Below are 17,575 nucleotides of genomic sequence, written 5' to 3' on the forward strand. Positions count from 1 at the left end.
CATTGGCCCTGACTTAACTGACTTACCACTGAGCCAAAGATGATAATTATACATGTTAATACTATGTCAAGATAACTAATCTCCTGGGGCAGCCAAAAAAAAATCTGATCACCATTCTCTGTGGCTAAAATTGTTGTTGCCTGTTAACCTGTGGTCCCACCCTGGGAACATAGCCATTTATAAGCCAGCAGCTTTAATAGAAAATATGCGTGTACACCAGGACCTTCCCTCCATCCTTCATTTGTCAACGATGGCCAGAATCTCTGCTTTAATATCCTACATCCGAAAGCTAGGTTAACAACCTGAATTTACTTTTATCAGTCATATTGCCCGTATTATTATATACTCCCTGATATCTCAAACCCAAAAGGTAAAACTATCACTGCCTATTAAATTCTGTAGTATAGAATCATCTATGGTAAGAGTGGATGGGTCATATAGCCTTGAAGAAAAAAAGTAAAACAAAGCATTTCTTATATATAACTAGTGCATTCTTTACTCTAAGTTTCTTTGGATTTAAGCTATCAGAAGTCTGTGCCGAAGTTTCCATGAGCAGTGTGCCTTCCTGACTGTGTCCATAATGTTCTCCTGCAGGCATCTCCATAACAATAGAATTCACTCCCTGGGAAAGAAATGCTTTGATGGGCTCCACAGCCTAGAGACTTTGTGAGTTGACCTTTTGTTTGTTTCCCTTTTTTCAGTGTTTTCATGAGTATTCTGAAGGAATCAAAATAGCCTTAAAGTCAAACTTGCTGTTTGGTTTGGTTAATTGCCTGAGCTTTAAACAGATATTTACGGTGGCTTTATCTTACACACACACACACACACACACACACACACAGAGCTAGTAAAACTGAGATTTTATTTTAATCTAATAAGAGTGGTAAATTAGAATCATTATAAGCTAAATGAGATGTTCTCTACTGAGCAGCGACGGTTTGCCTAAGAATGTGTACTCTGTGTCAAGGATCAATTCTAATCTGTCGCTCAGGCTCACTATTCATGAGTCTAGTCCAGGCGTGCCCCCCTTCTTGGCCCCCGCCCAGTGAGAGGATACCGACTAGACAAATGCTGCACTTTCCAATCTGAGATGAACAGGAGTTCCATTAGCAAACAACAAAGTGATTCGAAAAACTAAAAAGTAATAATAGTTACCATTTATTGCGTTTATCTCTATCCAAACACTGCACCATTCGGCATACGTGGTTTCAGTTGATCCCACACCCGTCCTGTGAGAGCGGCTATCACCATCCCACTGTAAGCTCTAGTCAGGTTTAAGTTGTTTTACCAACATGACATATCTAGGCAGTAGCATAGCTGGGCTTTGCTTCTTCTCAGGTTTGACTCTAAAATCCATGTTTACCAGCATACACTGCTTCCAAAGAATAGGTCAAAAGCTCAGATCTGAATTGGTACCTATAATAAAAATAGAGTCCAGCCAGCTGACTGCCCAAAGTCTTTCCCAGAGCCACGACAGGAAAAATTCTCATGTTCTCGTGGGCCTCCCCAGGCCCCAGCCGTTTCAGGGGAGGAGCTGCTCTTCACTGCCCTAGCTGAGTGAGAGAGATATCATGAGGGTTAGGTGACAGGTCGTGGGGGTCCTGAGTGTTCTGGAGGGGGGGTGATTCCAGTTGTGCCCCCCTCACCCCCATATTTCTAATACTCAGGTACAGTAAACCACCCAGGGCCACTACATCTACAGAGGTGACCCGGCCTGCAGAAGGAGAGACCAAAGACCACCTCTCTTGTGGCCTTGGAGCCCATTATTCATCTGCATCCAGAGCTTAGCATTTGCACTTGGTCAGTTTAGCTTCTAATCAGGTCTGGGCTTGACAGTTTCCTGACGGGCCATCTGTTGTTGGTGGCTCAGGTCAGTGAGCGCTCCCAGCTCTCCTTCCCGGGTTACTTACATCACTCTGTGTTTCCTCGTAGAAGGGAGGCATCATCCTCATAAGGAGATGCCAAAGATGAACTTCTCCAGGCACAACTTTGCAGTCAACTTAATGGCATAGGCAAACCATTCTTATGAGGTGCTTGGAAAAATTAGAACTTCTCCCTTATCTACACAGGACTGGGCTTGGGATCTTAGTAATGGAAAGCACCTTCCAGTCCTTTCCAACACAAGAGGAACAAAAAACAATATTGGCTTTGAAGGGTATTTCCGTAAATAGTCTTCCCCCCACCCCATGTTTGAGATGAGAACCCAGGATTTCATGTAAATACCATAGAGTCAAACATTTCAGGGCAAATTCATATGAGTCTCATTGTCCCCCACCCTCCTTTCGCCTTGCCCGGGGCTACAGAGGATCAGTAAATTGGTTACTCCCAACCTCTTCCTCTGCCTCACTAGAAACCCAAGTAATTTATAAGGATCCAGTCCTCCATTTAATCAAAACAGAGCATCTGGAGAGATTTACAAATAGGAAGAAAATTTATGTCCACAAAAGACATGAGTTTCCTGCCTGCAGTGTAGCTTAAGGATGGTTTGTGCCAGACAAGTAGGAATCTTGATTCATGTTTAACTCGGTCAAATTATCTCTCTCAAAATTAAAAAGCAATTCTTCTCCATAGAGGAAGATCTAACCACATCTGATTGCCTGACCAAAAGAGTTTTTTCTGCGTCATCTGGGAAATCTGCCATTCCCCGAGACTAGGAGGCAATTACTTTTTCATACGAAGTTGTAGATAAAAGGTGGAGTTAGTCTGCGTAATGGAATTGAAAAGCCATTTGTGTCATAACAGATAGAGAAATTAATGAGTTGAAATTGTTTGGCCATGCCATCTCTGGGCATGAAGGATAATGTAGAGCTTTGCCTCACAGACCGAGGAAAACATACTTCTGGTCTGAATCTTTATTTGTGACCCTGAAGAAATTCTAGACCTGAGGCCCTTCCTGAGAGTACCCTGTACCACATACACCTCTCCAGAAGCAGACTGTCATCCTGGACCTCAGGCTGGGAGACTCACAGGCACTCTACAGGAGTCAGGGATGAAGCAGCTCTCCAAGATGTCCTCTCAGGCGAGACTGAAAAGCAGGGGGAAACATCAGAGTGTGAAGGCGGGAACAAGAGAGGAGATGTGATTCAGGAGCCAGGAGGAACACACACACCAGCTGACAGCATGGTGAGCCAGGTTCAGGTGAAGAGCTACATGGTCAAGCTACCAACAACCTAACCAAGTGTCCCTCCTACTTGGACATTAACACGGCTGTATGTACCCCCATTCCCTCCGTTTTTAAATACCTCAGTGCCATTGAGACTTGACTCTGACATTTCTCATGAGCAGTGTAATGACCACGTTAACGCAGATACTGGTGGAATGATGGTGGTCAGCAAGCCAAGAATATCTCCATGAAGAGAAGGAAGGAGGATTTTGATCGGTGATCCTGGCCCATTGCAATAGGATATTCACTTTCTCTGTAAATGTATATAGGAATTTTCAAACAAAAAACTGAAAGTACTGTTTACTTCTTTTCAGAGATTTAAATTATAATAATCTTGATGAATTCCCCACTGCCATCAGGACACTCTCCAACCTTAAAGAACTGTAAGTATTTAGGACAAATTTAATGGGAGAACTCTCTTCTTTGTGAATTCACTTTAAAATATATTTGACTATTGTACCTAGTATGACTGACTAGAAAATTTTAAAAATTTGTATAAATAATGGCTAAGTACACTTGAAATATATTTTAATTTATTCTATCTCCAGCAAACATTAGATAATCTTTTTTAAATTTAGAATGGATTTCTTTAAAATATGTATATTAGAAAAAATATACATAGTTCTCTAAATCATACCCTTTTCCTAAGCTATATTCCCCCAACATCTACACACTTCATACATTTATAAAGAATTGTCACGGAATTCAGTTATTTGCTGAGCATTTTGAAGAACAAACTTTTCTAGGTCTTTTAAGTCTAGGATTAGAGAAATAAAATGCGTGTGCCTAGTATCGTGCTAGATGTTTTCACATACATCATCTCATATTCTTCAAAGACTTTATGAATCATATTTAATTTTTAAAAACCCACAATTTTACTAAAGTAAAGCTGACTTCCAGCTCTTAGGTTGCATCCATTGTCTTTTATATGCTATAATTCAATTAGCTTTTCTTTGTACCTAAAAATATGAATGACGTATGTAAGGAATGTTCCAAGGCTTGGAAAGGAAAATAAACGTAGAGCCTATTCTCTTGGCCAAGAGGAATGAGAGACACCCCTAAAGGAGGCAGACAACAGGGCTTGTTTGGAAGCGGAAGACTTTAGGAGGGTTCTCCCTCAGGAGCCCCCACGTGTGGTTCAACTGGGAAATCCTCATGGTCTATGGTCAGGCAGCCCAAAGGCGCCTCAGCCAGGCCCGGCCACATGGGACCCAAAGAGCATTGACTCTGCCCCTCTGCCATTCAGACAACATTAGCACCCGGCAGAGGAGAATCGGTTTGTTATTACAGACTCACTGAGTACCTCCCTTCAGCTCAGGAAATCTTGTCCTCATAAGGAGCTTACTTAAATCTCTACTTCACAGCAGCTTAAGTCAATTTTCTCTTCTCCTCACTTCAAACGGGGTCAGGAGAAGTGATCATAATCCTCTCTCCGAAGATGGTTCCCTCTGTATCTGGTTGTCATACAGTGGTGTTCTACTGGATATTAACAGATGGATTTTCTTTTTATAACATTAGATTGTAAGCCTCCTTAAAGCACAACTGTTCTTTTCAGTTTCTTTATTCCTCTTTCAAGAGGACAGCTTGTGATTTCTTTTTCTCCTGGAGAGCACATAAGCTTCAAAATGCATAGAGGAATGTAACCTTGTCCTCTAGCTACCAAAGACGCTGATCATTGCCACAGGAAGGGAGTGCTATTATATAATGTTACCCTACAGGTTATTTTCTTAAAGAAATGTTTCCCTCTCTTTCTAGAGGATTTCACAGCAACAATATCAAGTCAATACCCGAGAAAGCATTTGTAGGCAATCCTTCTCTTATTACAATGTAAGTGGCCGTAGTTCTTTTTGATTTTTCCATCCTGAGATATAATACATATTGCACTTTTAAATATAATAAAATGAATGTCCTATATATTCCCAAGTTTTGTCTTTGTCAATATGATTCTTTACAGAGAAGTATCTATAGAGATGTTTTGCCAGGTTTCAGCTGAATGCTGAAATAACATAAAAGATTCTTTTTTTCTAGAACCTACAGGTGTGCATTACATTATGCTTCATATCTTCAGAGGCCTTGACTCACTTCACAGTAATCTTGTGACATACTTTTGCTTATCTCTATTTTCTAAGGAATAAAACTGATTTTTAGAGAATCACTATCAAGGTCACCTAGTCATTCAGAACTTGAACCCAGGTATATTAAAAATACAAATTTTTTTAAAGATTTATTTATTTCAGTGAGAGACAGAGCGCTCGTGCGGGGGGGGGGGGCAAAGGAAGAGGGAGAGAGGAACTCAAGCAGACTCCGTGCTGAGTGCAGAGCCTGATAAAGGGCTCGATCTCAAGGCCCTGAGATCACAACCTGAGCTGAATCTAAGAGTCGGATGCTGCACTGACTGTGCCACCCAGGTGCCCCTATAAATTATTATAACAGGAGTCCTTTACAGCAATAGACTCAGTTGATTGTGGGCATTGGGGGGATACTGTTTTATGCGAGGTTTCTGTATCTATTTGTTATCAAGCCCAAGCATTGAGTCACATTTATACAATTACAAGCTCGGTTGTAATTCTAGAAAGGTGCATATATTCTAAAAAGATGTATATGAGCGTTTATCTACCATAAAAGCACAAAACAGAGTTACAACTACAGCATATAATTAATTAGTTATATGTTTCACATTTAGCACAGACAGAAGGTCGATCACGTGTAGACGCGCGGGAAGATGAAAACAGGTGTTAGGATGGTTCTTCGTTCAAAGACCTGGCAAACTGGGGGCATAGTACTGGCCTGAGATCATGCAGGAGGTGTCTCGAAACAGCAGGAGGGGAGTAAGGACAACTGTTGAACATGACTCTGGGGGCATTTCTTGGCAGTTATTCATCCTGTGCCAATTTGATTAAGAGGCTTTCTGGAACCATGTAGTATCTGTCACAAATGAGCTGGAATCCCAATTAGCCCTGACAAGTGAAAAAAAAAAAAAACCATTCATCGTTTCTGAAATAGTCTGACAGTATGTTGGCAAACTAAGGGTTTTAAAGTTTATTGCCAATAAACATTAGGCCTCATTAGAGAGTATTTACATATTAAAAGTTGGCAAATTGCATTGCCTTTGCTTCTTTTTCCTTAGAGCCACAAGACTGGGTTTGTTTGGGGTTTTTTTAATCACTCTTTTGATATGCTAATACCACTTGAGAAAGGACTAACAGCCCCCAAAATTTATTAGTGCTTCTATCCAGTATTTTATGGCGTTCACTATTTTCTCCCTGAAACTCTCCTCATCTTGCTTCTGCCTGTTTCTCTCTCGTCAGTCACTGCCACCCCCTGGCAGATCCCCAGTTCCCAGTTTCTGTGAATGCTTCCCCTGTCCCATTGGCTACCCGGTCTCCATTTCTCCCTCTGTGGTCCCCATCTTCTGCGTAACTTCTCAGGCCCACTGCCACCAGCCTCTGCTAGCCACTTCCTCCACATTCTTGCCGATCTAAGGCTCATCCCCCTGCCTCCATCACGGGAGGGTAGAGGCACAGCATCCATCTTGTCACCCTCTTACTGTGGAACATCCGGAGATTCAGGATCGTCTCTTGTCTCATCGCCCGACCAGTTCTCCACAGTCTCCTCAATTACCCGATGCCATAACTCAGATTGACAAAGCTGTATCCATAGAAAAAAACCCTTTATGTCCTTGCTCCTATGAGTCCATCCCCTCACAATGCTTGTTGAAATTCTGTCTCCCAGGGCCCGTTTCAAATGACATTACATGAAGTTTTTCTTGATCTCACAAGAAAACTCCTTCCTGAGAACCCTATAACTCCTTATTTGTGAAACTTACGCACAAGCAGGGGTATTCATTCATATCTGCCCAGTGTACATATGTAAATATATGTATGTGAACACAATGATATACATACAAGCATATGATATAGATAAGGGACAGTGTGATATTATGAGAAAAATTCCATTTTTTAATCATAAGACCTATATTCTGGCTCTAGCTTTTTCTCTTATCAATGACCTAATCCAAGGGAAGAGGGCAGAGGGCAGGAGGACAGAAGGGGACTTAGGTTTGTTGGGTGACAACTCTAACCCAGGTCCACCAGAGGTTACACAAGCATGAGCTCTTTTAATCTGTACACAAACCCTACAACTCAGATTTATTATCCCAGTGTAACAAATGAGAAAAGTAAAGCTGTGGGAGGTACTGAACTTGCCAAAGTATCTGAGCCTTAGTTTCCTCCTCCATAAATGAAATAAATAGTATCTAAGCATCTGTGCTCTGGATCTTATAAAGTTGTTGAGTGGATCAATTGAACTATATACGTGAAAGTGCTTTATCAACCAGAAAGTGTTATGCTTTTACTTATTTGTTCTATCCCAACCGATTCCAAGCTTCTTTAGGGAAGGGACATTTTAGCCATCTTCAAACTCCCAGAATCTAGCATAATGTCAGGCACGTGGTAGATACTTAATGATGGCTTTCCTTAATGACTCAGTCTGTAAATTCCCTCATACGTTGAGCACAGTAGACACCAATAAATATTTGTTGAATTTCATTGAACTAGGATGTCTTCTCCACTAAGACCTATTTGTAGGGCTTCATTGACCAGACAGTTCAAATACCGTTACTGAAAAATCTGTAAAACAAAATATTTAAGTTCTAATAATGCCTCACCTTTTAAAGCAGTAATTAAGTTTTTAGAAATCTAATGTTGCCAAAAAAGCAGAAGAGCAAATTTCCTCTCAAATACTTTGAAGAGTCCTTCGTGTATGTTACTATAAGATTTGACCCGAGGATCTAACCTTCGTGTGAATCTGTAGAACTTCATCTTTCTTTATTTAATGATACAATTGCCAGCACCTTGAATTACCTTTTTGCCACCTAACGGATATGCCACAGATGTTGGAGGCAGAGGAAGATTTTTAGGTATGCCTACAGTCTGTTCACTTGCTTTTCTCCTTAGTATCTATCACTTATATCTGCCTTGCTGTCAGAAACTTTCATTTTTATATAGTATGGATTTCTTACCAAAAGTCTCCTCATGGGATGCCTGGGTGGCTCAGTTGGTTAGGTGTCTGCCTTCGGCTCAGATCATGATCCTGGAGTCCCTGGGACAAAGTCCCACGTCGGGCTCCCTGCTCAGTGGGGAGCCTGCTTCTCCCTCTGCCTGCCGCTCCCTGCCTGCTTGTGCTCTCTCACTCTCTCTGTCAAATAAAGAAATAAATTCTTAAAAACAAAAAAAGTCTCCTCGTGAGTTAAAACACTTTGTGTTTTACCAAGTAACCAGGAATGTTATACAATATAGTACAATCAAGATTACATACATTTAATATATCTGTCGAAATTTTGAACAGGTATTCTTTTGTCGTTCAACTTTTATACTAAGATATTGGTATTTGGATTTTTTTCAGACATTTCTATGACAACCCCATCCAGCTTGTTGGAAGATCCGCTTTTCAACATTTACCTGAACTAAGAACACTGTAGGTTTTTCTCTTACAGATCACTTTCCCCTTGCAGGGGTACTGTAAAAACCAAGTGAATATTTTAAGTTAAAGTGCTTTGAAAATGGCACTAAAATTACCCCTTTCTGGAATCTTCTTCCAATAGTACTCATGTACCCCTCCTTCTAGGACTCTGAATGGCGCCTCACAAATAACTGAATTTCCTGATTTAACTGGAACTGCAAGCCTGGAAAGTCTGTAAGTACTTGAATAGGCTCTTGACTTTGCCCAGAATGTGCACTGCCCTTGAAGCCTGACCAATCTTAAAGTCAGTGAATAAAAATATGTCACTGTGCGATGCCTGAATAAGAGAATTATGTCTGGTTTGTGTTTCAACAGGACTTTAACTGGAGCCCAGATCTCATCTCTTCCTCAAACCGCCTGTGATCAGTTACCTAATCTGCAAGTGCTGTGCGTATCAGGAAGGCAGTGACGTTGTGTAAACAGGCAACTTCCATTTAGGAGCGAAATGGCAGGCGTTCTTTCAATAATCCTTGAAAAGGGGAGAAAGTTCTTTCCTTGAGGGCACCAGGAGGTCGGTCCTCCCTCGCCCCTATGGGCTGGGGAAGTGGCTCTCTGATGTGACCCCGGTAATGGTGGTGGCTCACCCTTTGTTCCCAAGGTCCCATCGGTCTCCCATTAGAGTTTCAACTGGCACACGTTTCCTGTCAAGAAAAAGGCTATGAACAAGCCTACCTAACTTCATTTCCCCCTCTCGAGGCTGTGCAGAGCAGAAAAAAATTACATAATAGATCAAAAACCCAATATGGATGCCAAAATTAAAAATTAAGTTATCAGACCCATACAAACCTTGATAAAGGCGACCAAACATTCTTCCGGTATAGTTGTGGGTGCCGCGTTGTAATGTTTCCAACAAGTGGTTAAACAGCTTGCATATGTGATTTCTGGTGATTTGGAGCTTTTTTTTTCTCTGCCTTTCCCTTACTGAAAAGTAGTTTATAGGAATTTGAAGAGCCTTGTTTTGACCTTCCATTTTCAACCTTCTCCCTCAACTCCCACCCCTATTATCGTCCTCTCATGCATTGTGGAGACTTAATGAATGGACCCTTAGTCTTCTGTCCTGGCTCTGTTCTCACACGGGAGACATCTGTGTCAGTTGAATGCCTGTCATTCCACCACAGGCTTCACCTCATAGCAGAACTACAAGCAGCACTACAAATGTTAAGTAGAAGAATGGGAATGTCTGCCACAATGATTCTGCCTTCCCCCATCCCCGGCCCCCTAACCACTTCAGACTTCCATTGTTCAGTGATATGGGGTTGTACGAACACCATGGGACAGGCTTGGAGTCAGTCATTCATGTATAGAGGGAGGGAATATGGAGTAAGTCTGCTTCTTCACCCCACATCACCCTCTGAGGTGTAGAAACAGACAAGGAAACTGAGAACTAGGGAAGTGAAGTACATTTGTTGAAGTCACACTGGAGGAAAGTAGCAGAGTCCACATTCAAATACAGGCAGTTTGATTGGATAACCAGGAGAAAGTGCGTGTATACCAGGTGGTGGAAATCTTAGGGGACATCTTAGAATTCCGCCTACCACACCCAGGTGTAATTATCTTCATTTCTTGACGAAACTGGCCTGATGACATGCCTAGGATGCTGTAACTAGTACGTAAGAAGCCGGTATTTAAAACTACATCTGTCTCCACTATGTCACATCACAAATGGCAAACCACCCAGGGCTAGAACTGCATAAATGGAGGTTGACTGGCAAATCGGTTAAGAGCAAAGGCTCTGGGTCTGTTTTTCTGGTTCAAATCCAGTCTCCCTATATACCAGCAAGATTTCTTGAGCAAGTTATTTATCCCTTCTGGGGCTCCATCTCCCAATCTATAAAATAGAGAAACAGCCACTTCCTCCAGAGGATCCTCATGAGGATTAAGTGAGTTACTACATGTCAAACGCTTATACCCGCACCTGGAACATTGTAAACTCTGAGGCAGTGTTAGCTCTTACCAACTTCTTTCTCACTTCCCTTAGACCATTATTCTTTCTTCAAGCTCTTCTTTCCTCCATTTGAAACTTGAAAGGTCTGAAAGAACACAAATACATTAACCACAGGAGCTTGTCAGTTTCAAAGCACTTCAACCTATAATTTCGATTTGTTCTTCACAACACCCTGCAAGGTCAGCTGAACGGGTATCTCCTCCTTTAAGGAGAGAACTGAAAAAAGGCCTAATGCTTTGGCCAGTGTATCGATCAAGTTGAAGAATCGGTTGAAGTTGAGAGTAGAACTCAGGGTCCTGACCTCTACTACAATCTACTTTACGTTCTGGAAGCACAGATCTGCGAGCTCCCCTCCTTTGACTGAATCATCCACTGAGTGCCTGTTTCATGAGGAAACGTCACTGTTGAAATTGTCCCCAAGTCTCTTCACCTGCCTGGGAATTACTTGACTGTATGGGGCTTTCCCCACTAAGTAGCTGGTGATCTTAGGCAAATTATTTCACATTATATGGTGATAATCAGTGTCTTCCTCATAAGGATGACCACAAGGATTAAATGAAATAATTTAGGTAAAGCTGTAAACATGGTGACTATATTTAAGAAGTGCTTGATGAGTGTTAGCCATGAAAATCATTAGGTAGAAAGTAGGCAGAAAGTGACACTGTGTCTTTATGTCGAAGAAAGTTTTCTGTATCCTCTACTTGGTACACAGGAAGGATTTGTCCCCTTGCAGTCTGTGAAAATGAGTGAACCAAATTACTATCAGCTGTGATGATATGTATGTCGATTTTATCACAGTCACTATTTTTTTTTAAATATACACCATTTTGTTGACCGGGTGTATTTAGTAAGTACTTGGTGTGGGGTATGGTTGGGGTCTTTTCATTTTTTGTTTGGTTTGGTCTTTCAAACCTCTAGTTTGAACTACAAATTTGTGTTTGCAAACAGCTTCATCTGCATTATTTATGTGTAGTAAATGAACTGTCTTTCTATATAAATTCCATTCATTCAATAAATGTAGAATGGAGTGCTCAATTACAAGAACAAAATAATTTAAAAGCCTCTTGGAAAACAGTATGGATTTTTCAGTTGCGTAGTGGTGATCTGGTTTTAAGAATTAGAATCAGGCATGAAAGTGTGTTAGTTGATTAACTGATAACTTTTTAAACATGAGACAAGATTTTTTTTAGGTATCTATGTTACTTTATCTACCAGCTTTCTTTTTTTAAGCTTTCTGCAAATTACCATGGCTTGTTTTAGATTAGTTATATTATACTATAAATATGTCCAGATGTTTTTGTTATTCTGTAATTTGTTGAGTTTTGGCTGAAGACTTTCTTAGATTTTTTCCCCCCTTGCAGTGATTGATTTCAAAGTTAGTGCTATGTTTTGAATTGTTGTTGGTATTTTTTTTTTTTAGTTGATTAGAAAAGAACCAACAATGACTCTCTTAGCTGCAGAGATATAGCAGCTCTTAGAGAGGCACAATTATTTAATTTAATTTGTACTCATTTCAGTAAGATAATAGCTAGAACATTGTAGATCATCACTAACAAAATATAAATAAATTCGTTAAGTAAATTATTTAAATCAATTAAAGAAGTACAACAGCTACATTTCAGTAAACGTTTGGATCTATGCTTAATCCAATAATGGCTATGACTACCTGCTCCATGTCAGGGCTGGGGAAACATTCAGAGTCTGCCTTTGGGAGATATATCATCTTGGAGGGGAAAGGAGAGCAAAGCATGTTTCCTTAGGATTAATATGTAACAGATTTTCCCTTTTGTACCTTCTGTTTTCCAGAGATCTATCTTACAACCTGCTAGAAGATTTACCCAGTTTCTCAGTCTGCCAAAAGCTTCAGAAAATGTATGTCTGTAAGAGTCTCTAAGTCACTCAACAAAAAACAAGGGCCAAAACTCACATTTCCAGGGGTCCTTGGTTTGCTTGCCCCCGTGATTCACTAGGGAGACATTTGGTGCTTTCCCTTCTCATACACACAAGGTGTGACTGTGTAAGATGGCTATTAAGTTGGGAAACATACATAATATTATTTTACCATGCGTTGTACTGTAAGTAAAGCATTTGTTATGCTCTTTCCACCCCAAACTTGGTGTTATAATAGAACTTTGGTGCTATTGGAGCTTTGGGATTTTTCTAAGCTTACATATCCAATGAGCGGTATTATCTGTAAACATGGGAGGGACTTGGGTTCATTGGGTGTTTGTTTCACAACAGCCATCTTTAGAGGAGGTGTCCTATTGGTCATATTCGAGATGCCATTGATGCTACTTAGGCAGGAAACATTTTAACATTCCTTTCTTAAAATTGCCTCCACAAAACATGAGCCTTATTGCTCTAAAGTCATACTTAGGTTTTGATCAAAATTAACCATCTATCTTCTCCCATTTCGTTTTTCTCTGAATGCCTTTGGGCGATTAAGGGAGAAAAAGAAAGGCAAATCTGTCTTTAAAAGGTAATGGTTTGGGGCGCCTGGGTGGCTCAGTCATTAAGCGTCTGCCTTTGGCTCAGGTCATGATCCCAGGGTCCTGGGATCGAGCCCCGCATCGGGCTCCCTGCTCCGCGGGAAGCCTGCTTCTCCCTCTCCCACTCCCCCTGCTTGTGTTCCCTCTCCCGCTGTGTCTGTCTCTGTCAAATAAATAAATAAAATCTTAAAAAAATAAAATAAAAAAATAAAAGGTAATGGTTTGATGCTCTTGAAGACCCTCCAAGAATTCTAGAAGGGCTCAGAAGGCAGAGCCAGGCACCAAGTGATTGAACGAGGCTGGCATTTTTTGCCCACCCGAAAGAACTCATTGCTTTGTAAAAGAGGCAACACCTACGTGTATAAACTGGAATGTTCTTCTTTAAGCAAAACAAAAAATTTTAAATCAGTCACTTGATAGTCACACTTCATGTGTTCCTTTGATTGGGGACAGGTCATCCCTCTGTGCAAGTTCTCTGAAGACTAATCTTTGAAACCAGTGACTTTGAAATCAATCTTTGGAACTCTGTCATTTCAGAGACCTGCGACATAATGAAATCTATGAAATTAAAGTTGACACGTTCCAGCAGCTGCTTGGTCTCCGAGCTCTGTGAGTACTGCCTCCAGCACCTTCCCCAACACACCACTACTTCTCTAATATTTTCTTTCCGCTGTATACGGGTAATTGTTGGACCTTTGTGCCTACTTTTGCTATGAAAAGGCAAATCTCTTGCTCATGATAATTTTTGGGAATGTATTCAAAAGTAGTAAATTGGCAGTCTGCTCTCTGACATGGAACTTGGATAAAGAAGAAGGAGGCCAAGCTGTTGCCTTGCCTACGAAACGCGTTTCTGTCAGCAGCCTGGAATTGGTAGGGATCGTTTCCCACACAGAAATGGGATGACCACACAATTCTTCCTGCCTGTTCATTTCTCGTGGGTAAACAGTTCTCAGTATGTGTCTCAAAGTACTTGCGAATCATCTGGGGGCCACTGTAAAGAATGCTGGCTTCAGGTCCTCACCTGCCTCATGAGTTAGAAGCTCTGAGGTACAATAACAATCTGCACTTTAACAAGTACACTAAGGTTTGAGCACAGATGCTCTGGAAAATGCTTGTCAAAATGTAAATATGGTATCTAATTCCATTTTATAAGTGAAAACACCATATTTTAACCATAAATTTAAAAAAAAAACTCGGTAACAGATTGTTTTCTGTGACAGATCTTTTTCATCTTGAAACTGAATTTCAATGTAATTTTGATGAATAATGACAATATGTAATGTTTAAACTCTGGTATATTTTGTTAAAAACCCTTTTTTTCCCCCAAATTTTTCTTTTTTTTTTTAAGATTTATTTATTTATTTGTGAAAGAGAGGGGAGGGAGGGGCAGAGGGAGAGGGAGAAAGAGTCTCAAGCAGACTCCCCACTGAGCATGGAGCCCGACACAGGGCTCAATGTCACGACCCTGAGATCATGACCTCAGCCAAAATCAAGCATCGGTGCTTAACTGACTGAGCCATGCAGGTGCCCCCCCTAAAGTTTTTCTTAATACTTAAGAGACTATATCCTTGTAAAATAATACCATTCCTCAAAACATTTTAAATTTACCCTTAAGAATCATCTTCTCCTAAAAATTTACCTTGAAAACTATCTTGTTCTGAATTTAAGTATGTTGCCCTTTCCTTACTTTTGGTATCAGCTTGTGAAGTTCTTCTACTCTTTTTAATAAATGTCAAACAAAAATACATTACCTATTTCATTACCTGCCTTTTTCACCCAGTTAGAGTTCTGGCTGTTTCCAAAAGTCAGTTCCATTTTAAAAGGCTGATATAGTTGATAATACTCTATTATGTCGTTGAAATTTGCTAATATAGTAGCACTTAAATGTTCTCACCAAAAATACATATATATTTTTTTCATTTACACACGAAATAAAAGGTTGACCTCTAATGACACCAGAAGAATGGGACGCAGACCCTGAAGGCTACATGTCCAAGTCCCCTTGAATTCCTCCTGCCCCTTAGACCCCACTAAACTCTGCCACCTCCAGTTCATCCACTCTTCTGCCACAGGCCCACAGAATGGCTCCCCTGGATCTCCACCATCATCCTCCTAACCAGCCTTTCCGCCATCGGTCTCCACTCATTCTCTGAAGAGAATCTTTCTCAAATAGAAATCTAATTATGGTGCTTCCCTGCTGCAAGAATCTCATCAGTCCCCTAATGTCTTCAAGATAGAGACTAGACTTCCCAGCACCGCCTTTCAAAATCTGACTCCAACCTCCTAGTACAACCTCCTGACTTTCACCCACACGTTCCCAGGCCTCTGACACATGGTGGCTAGCTCCCCTGTTCCCGCTGCCCATCGGATTCCTCCCCATTCTTGACTTGCCCCCTGCCTGTGCCCTTGTAAGAACAAGATCTCCTGCCATGAGCCCACGCCACTCTGATGCCCTTTGCACACTCTGACACAGGACTCAGCACCCAGCACTGCCATGTGTACACTGTGCCCTACCCAAAAATGACAAGAACTTTTTCATCGTCTTACCCCCCCACCAGGGTCTACTGCAGTGGCTCTCTCATTATTTACTTAGGAATTTCAAACATGTTCTGAGCAAAAGATCAGGGACGCTGATGTCAGTCAGCTCAAGTTTGAATCCCAGTTCCTGAGATTATTCTGTGACTTGGAGCAAGTCACTTAGTACTCTGTGCTTCACTCCTCACCAGTAAAATGGGGCTACTGATAATACCTACCTCTCAGAGTTGTGCTGACGGTTATGAGAGCAAGTGAGGGATGGGTGTGCAGAAACCAACAACATGGCCGAGGCTGAGGCTACAGAGACACAGGCACAGAGAAGGGAGGCCGGGGTTGAGAAAGTGTGCAGTTGCCACCAGAGACAAGATTCCAAAGCAGAGAAGGAGCACCAGTGCCCAAGTTCTCTCTCCTGGGCTTCCACCAGGAATCCAACTGCGAACAGTAGGGAGCCATGGGTATGCCACCTGCAAGGTCAGCCCCAGGCACTGAAAATGGCCGGAGAGCAGAAATGGCTCCTAGGGGGGCTGCTGGGAGGATTCCAGCAAACAGGTGTACAAACAGGAGAGGAATTACAGTCCTTTGAACATACAAATTCTCCCATATTTACTCAAAAACCGGTCAAATTGCTATAAAGCCCCATGGCAAGACTTGGCCTACATTCCTGATATTCCGCTCTGTGAAGCTCACCGGGGGCACCCATGTTCTCCCTAAAGCCACGAGAGACTTTGACAGATGGTAGGACCCGCTCCCCTCACTGGACGGAGACTTTAGGAGCAGCTCAGCAGAAGACAGTCTCCTTGATTAATTCCCCAACCCCCATTTGGAGCTTCCCCACCCCTTCCCTGCCATTTCCTCCCCTTGTTCACCAAAATTGTTTTCTGTTCTGGGATCCGTGATGGATCAAAATAAAAAGCCTTCCAGTTTCATCCAGTTTAGGGAGCCTTTCAAATGAGAATATAAATGTTCTGTGAAGACCATTTATCCAAGGTAACTCAAGAGGCCCAGTATCATAAATAAATCACTCATCTGTGCTAGAGAAAAGTTGACTGTGATCACTTTCACTTTCCTCAGATGTCTACACTTTTGTTATACTTGTTAGGCATTTTAAAAAGACAAATTAGAAGTTCATTTTTCCTTTTTTGAAATGTGGAAGTTCTTATTCCTGCTGAATCATCTACATTTCATTGTGCGTGTGTACGTGTTGAGTGAATTTTATTTCTCCATAAATTGTAGGGTTTTTTTGTTATTAAAGGATTTTATTTCCTACATATTAGCCCCTTTTTTATTTATTTTGCAGTTAAGAATTCCAATGTGCATCTCCTTTACTGGGAATTTTTTTATATACTTCTCGGTGTTTCTCTTGTGGGCTGACATACCTGACAATGTACACAAAGCACTGCTGAGTTTCATTACATATCTAGGACATTTTATCCACTTCGAATTTACTGGCTTGTCAGAGGAAGACCCTCAGAAGGTCCTGTCTCTTATTCCTCCTCCACCCCCACTCATCTCAGAAATGCCCTCATAAAATTTCACAACCATGTTTCAGTAAACTTTTTAGCGAACAGTAAAATCTAAAGTATTCACTTCCATGATTCTTCCTGGATTGATTTAAAACAAGGTTGATTTAAAGTTCCCTCTTTAGTCATTTTATACTACTAATATCTTTACCTGAAGGCTGATTTGATAAGCTCATTATTTTGTCCTGAATGAAGTTAAATTTTGGCAGAAGAATGAATATATAAGGTAAAACTTCACACAATCTTTTTAAAGTATATAATCCTCTCACTTGCCTCTCACTTTTTTTAATAGGAATTTAGCTTGGAACAAAATTGCCATCATTCATCCCAATGCATTTTCCACTTTGCCATCTCTAAGAAAGCTGTGAGTATTTTGTGACTTGTTTATGGCATATTTTAAATA

General features: G+C 41.1%; 1 protein-coding gene across 3 annotated transcripts in view; it reads left to right on the top strand.

The window, feature by feature from the left end:
- LGR5 (leucine rich repeat containing G protein-coupled receptor 5) overlaps nucleotides 1-17,575 on the top strand; it is a 123,806-nt gene that overhangs the window by 99,226 nt on the left and 7,005 nt on the right. For 2 of the 3 annotated variants that reach the window (XM_028111034.2, XM_088025640.1), the window contains 9 exons: nucleotides 595-666; nucleotides 3,478-3,546; nucleotides 4,919-4,990; nucleotides 8,567-8,638; nucleotides 8,789-8,857; nucleotides 8,999-9,070; nucleotides 12,435-12,500; nucleotides 13,655-13,726; nucleotides 17,465-17,536. In XM_028111034.2, the coding sequence (XP_027966835.1) occupies nucleotides 595-666; nucleotides 3,478-3,546; nucleotides 4,919-4,990; nucleotides 8,567-8,638; nucleotides 8,789-8,857; nucleotides 8,999-9,070; nucleotides 12,435-12,500; nucleotides 13,655-13,726; nucleotides 17,465-17,536 (636 nt within the window). The remainder of the gene's footprint in view (nucleotides 1-594; nucleotides 667-3,477; nucleotides 3,547-4,918; nucleotides 4,991-8,566; nucleotides 8,639-8,788; nucleotides 8,858-8,998; nucleotides 9,071-12,434; nucleotides 12,501-13,654; nucleotides 13,727-17,464; nucleotides 17,537-17,575) is intronic. The other variant, XM_088025638.1, reaches the window with a different exon arrangement.

This window comes from Eumetopias jubatus, unplaced genomic scaffold (assembly GCF_037043125.1).
Source record: "Eumetopias jubatus isolate StellerSeaLion01/CBP00866 unplaced genomic scaffold, mEumJub1_p1.0 scaffold_8, whole genome shotgun sequence".
Lineage (NCBI taxonomy): Eukaryota > Metazoa > Chordata > Mammalia > Carnivora > Otariidae > Eumetopias > Eumetopias jubatus.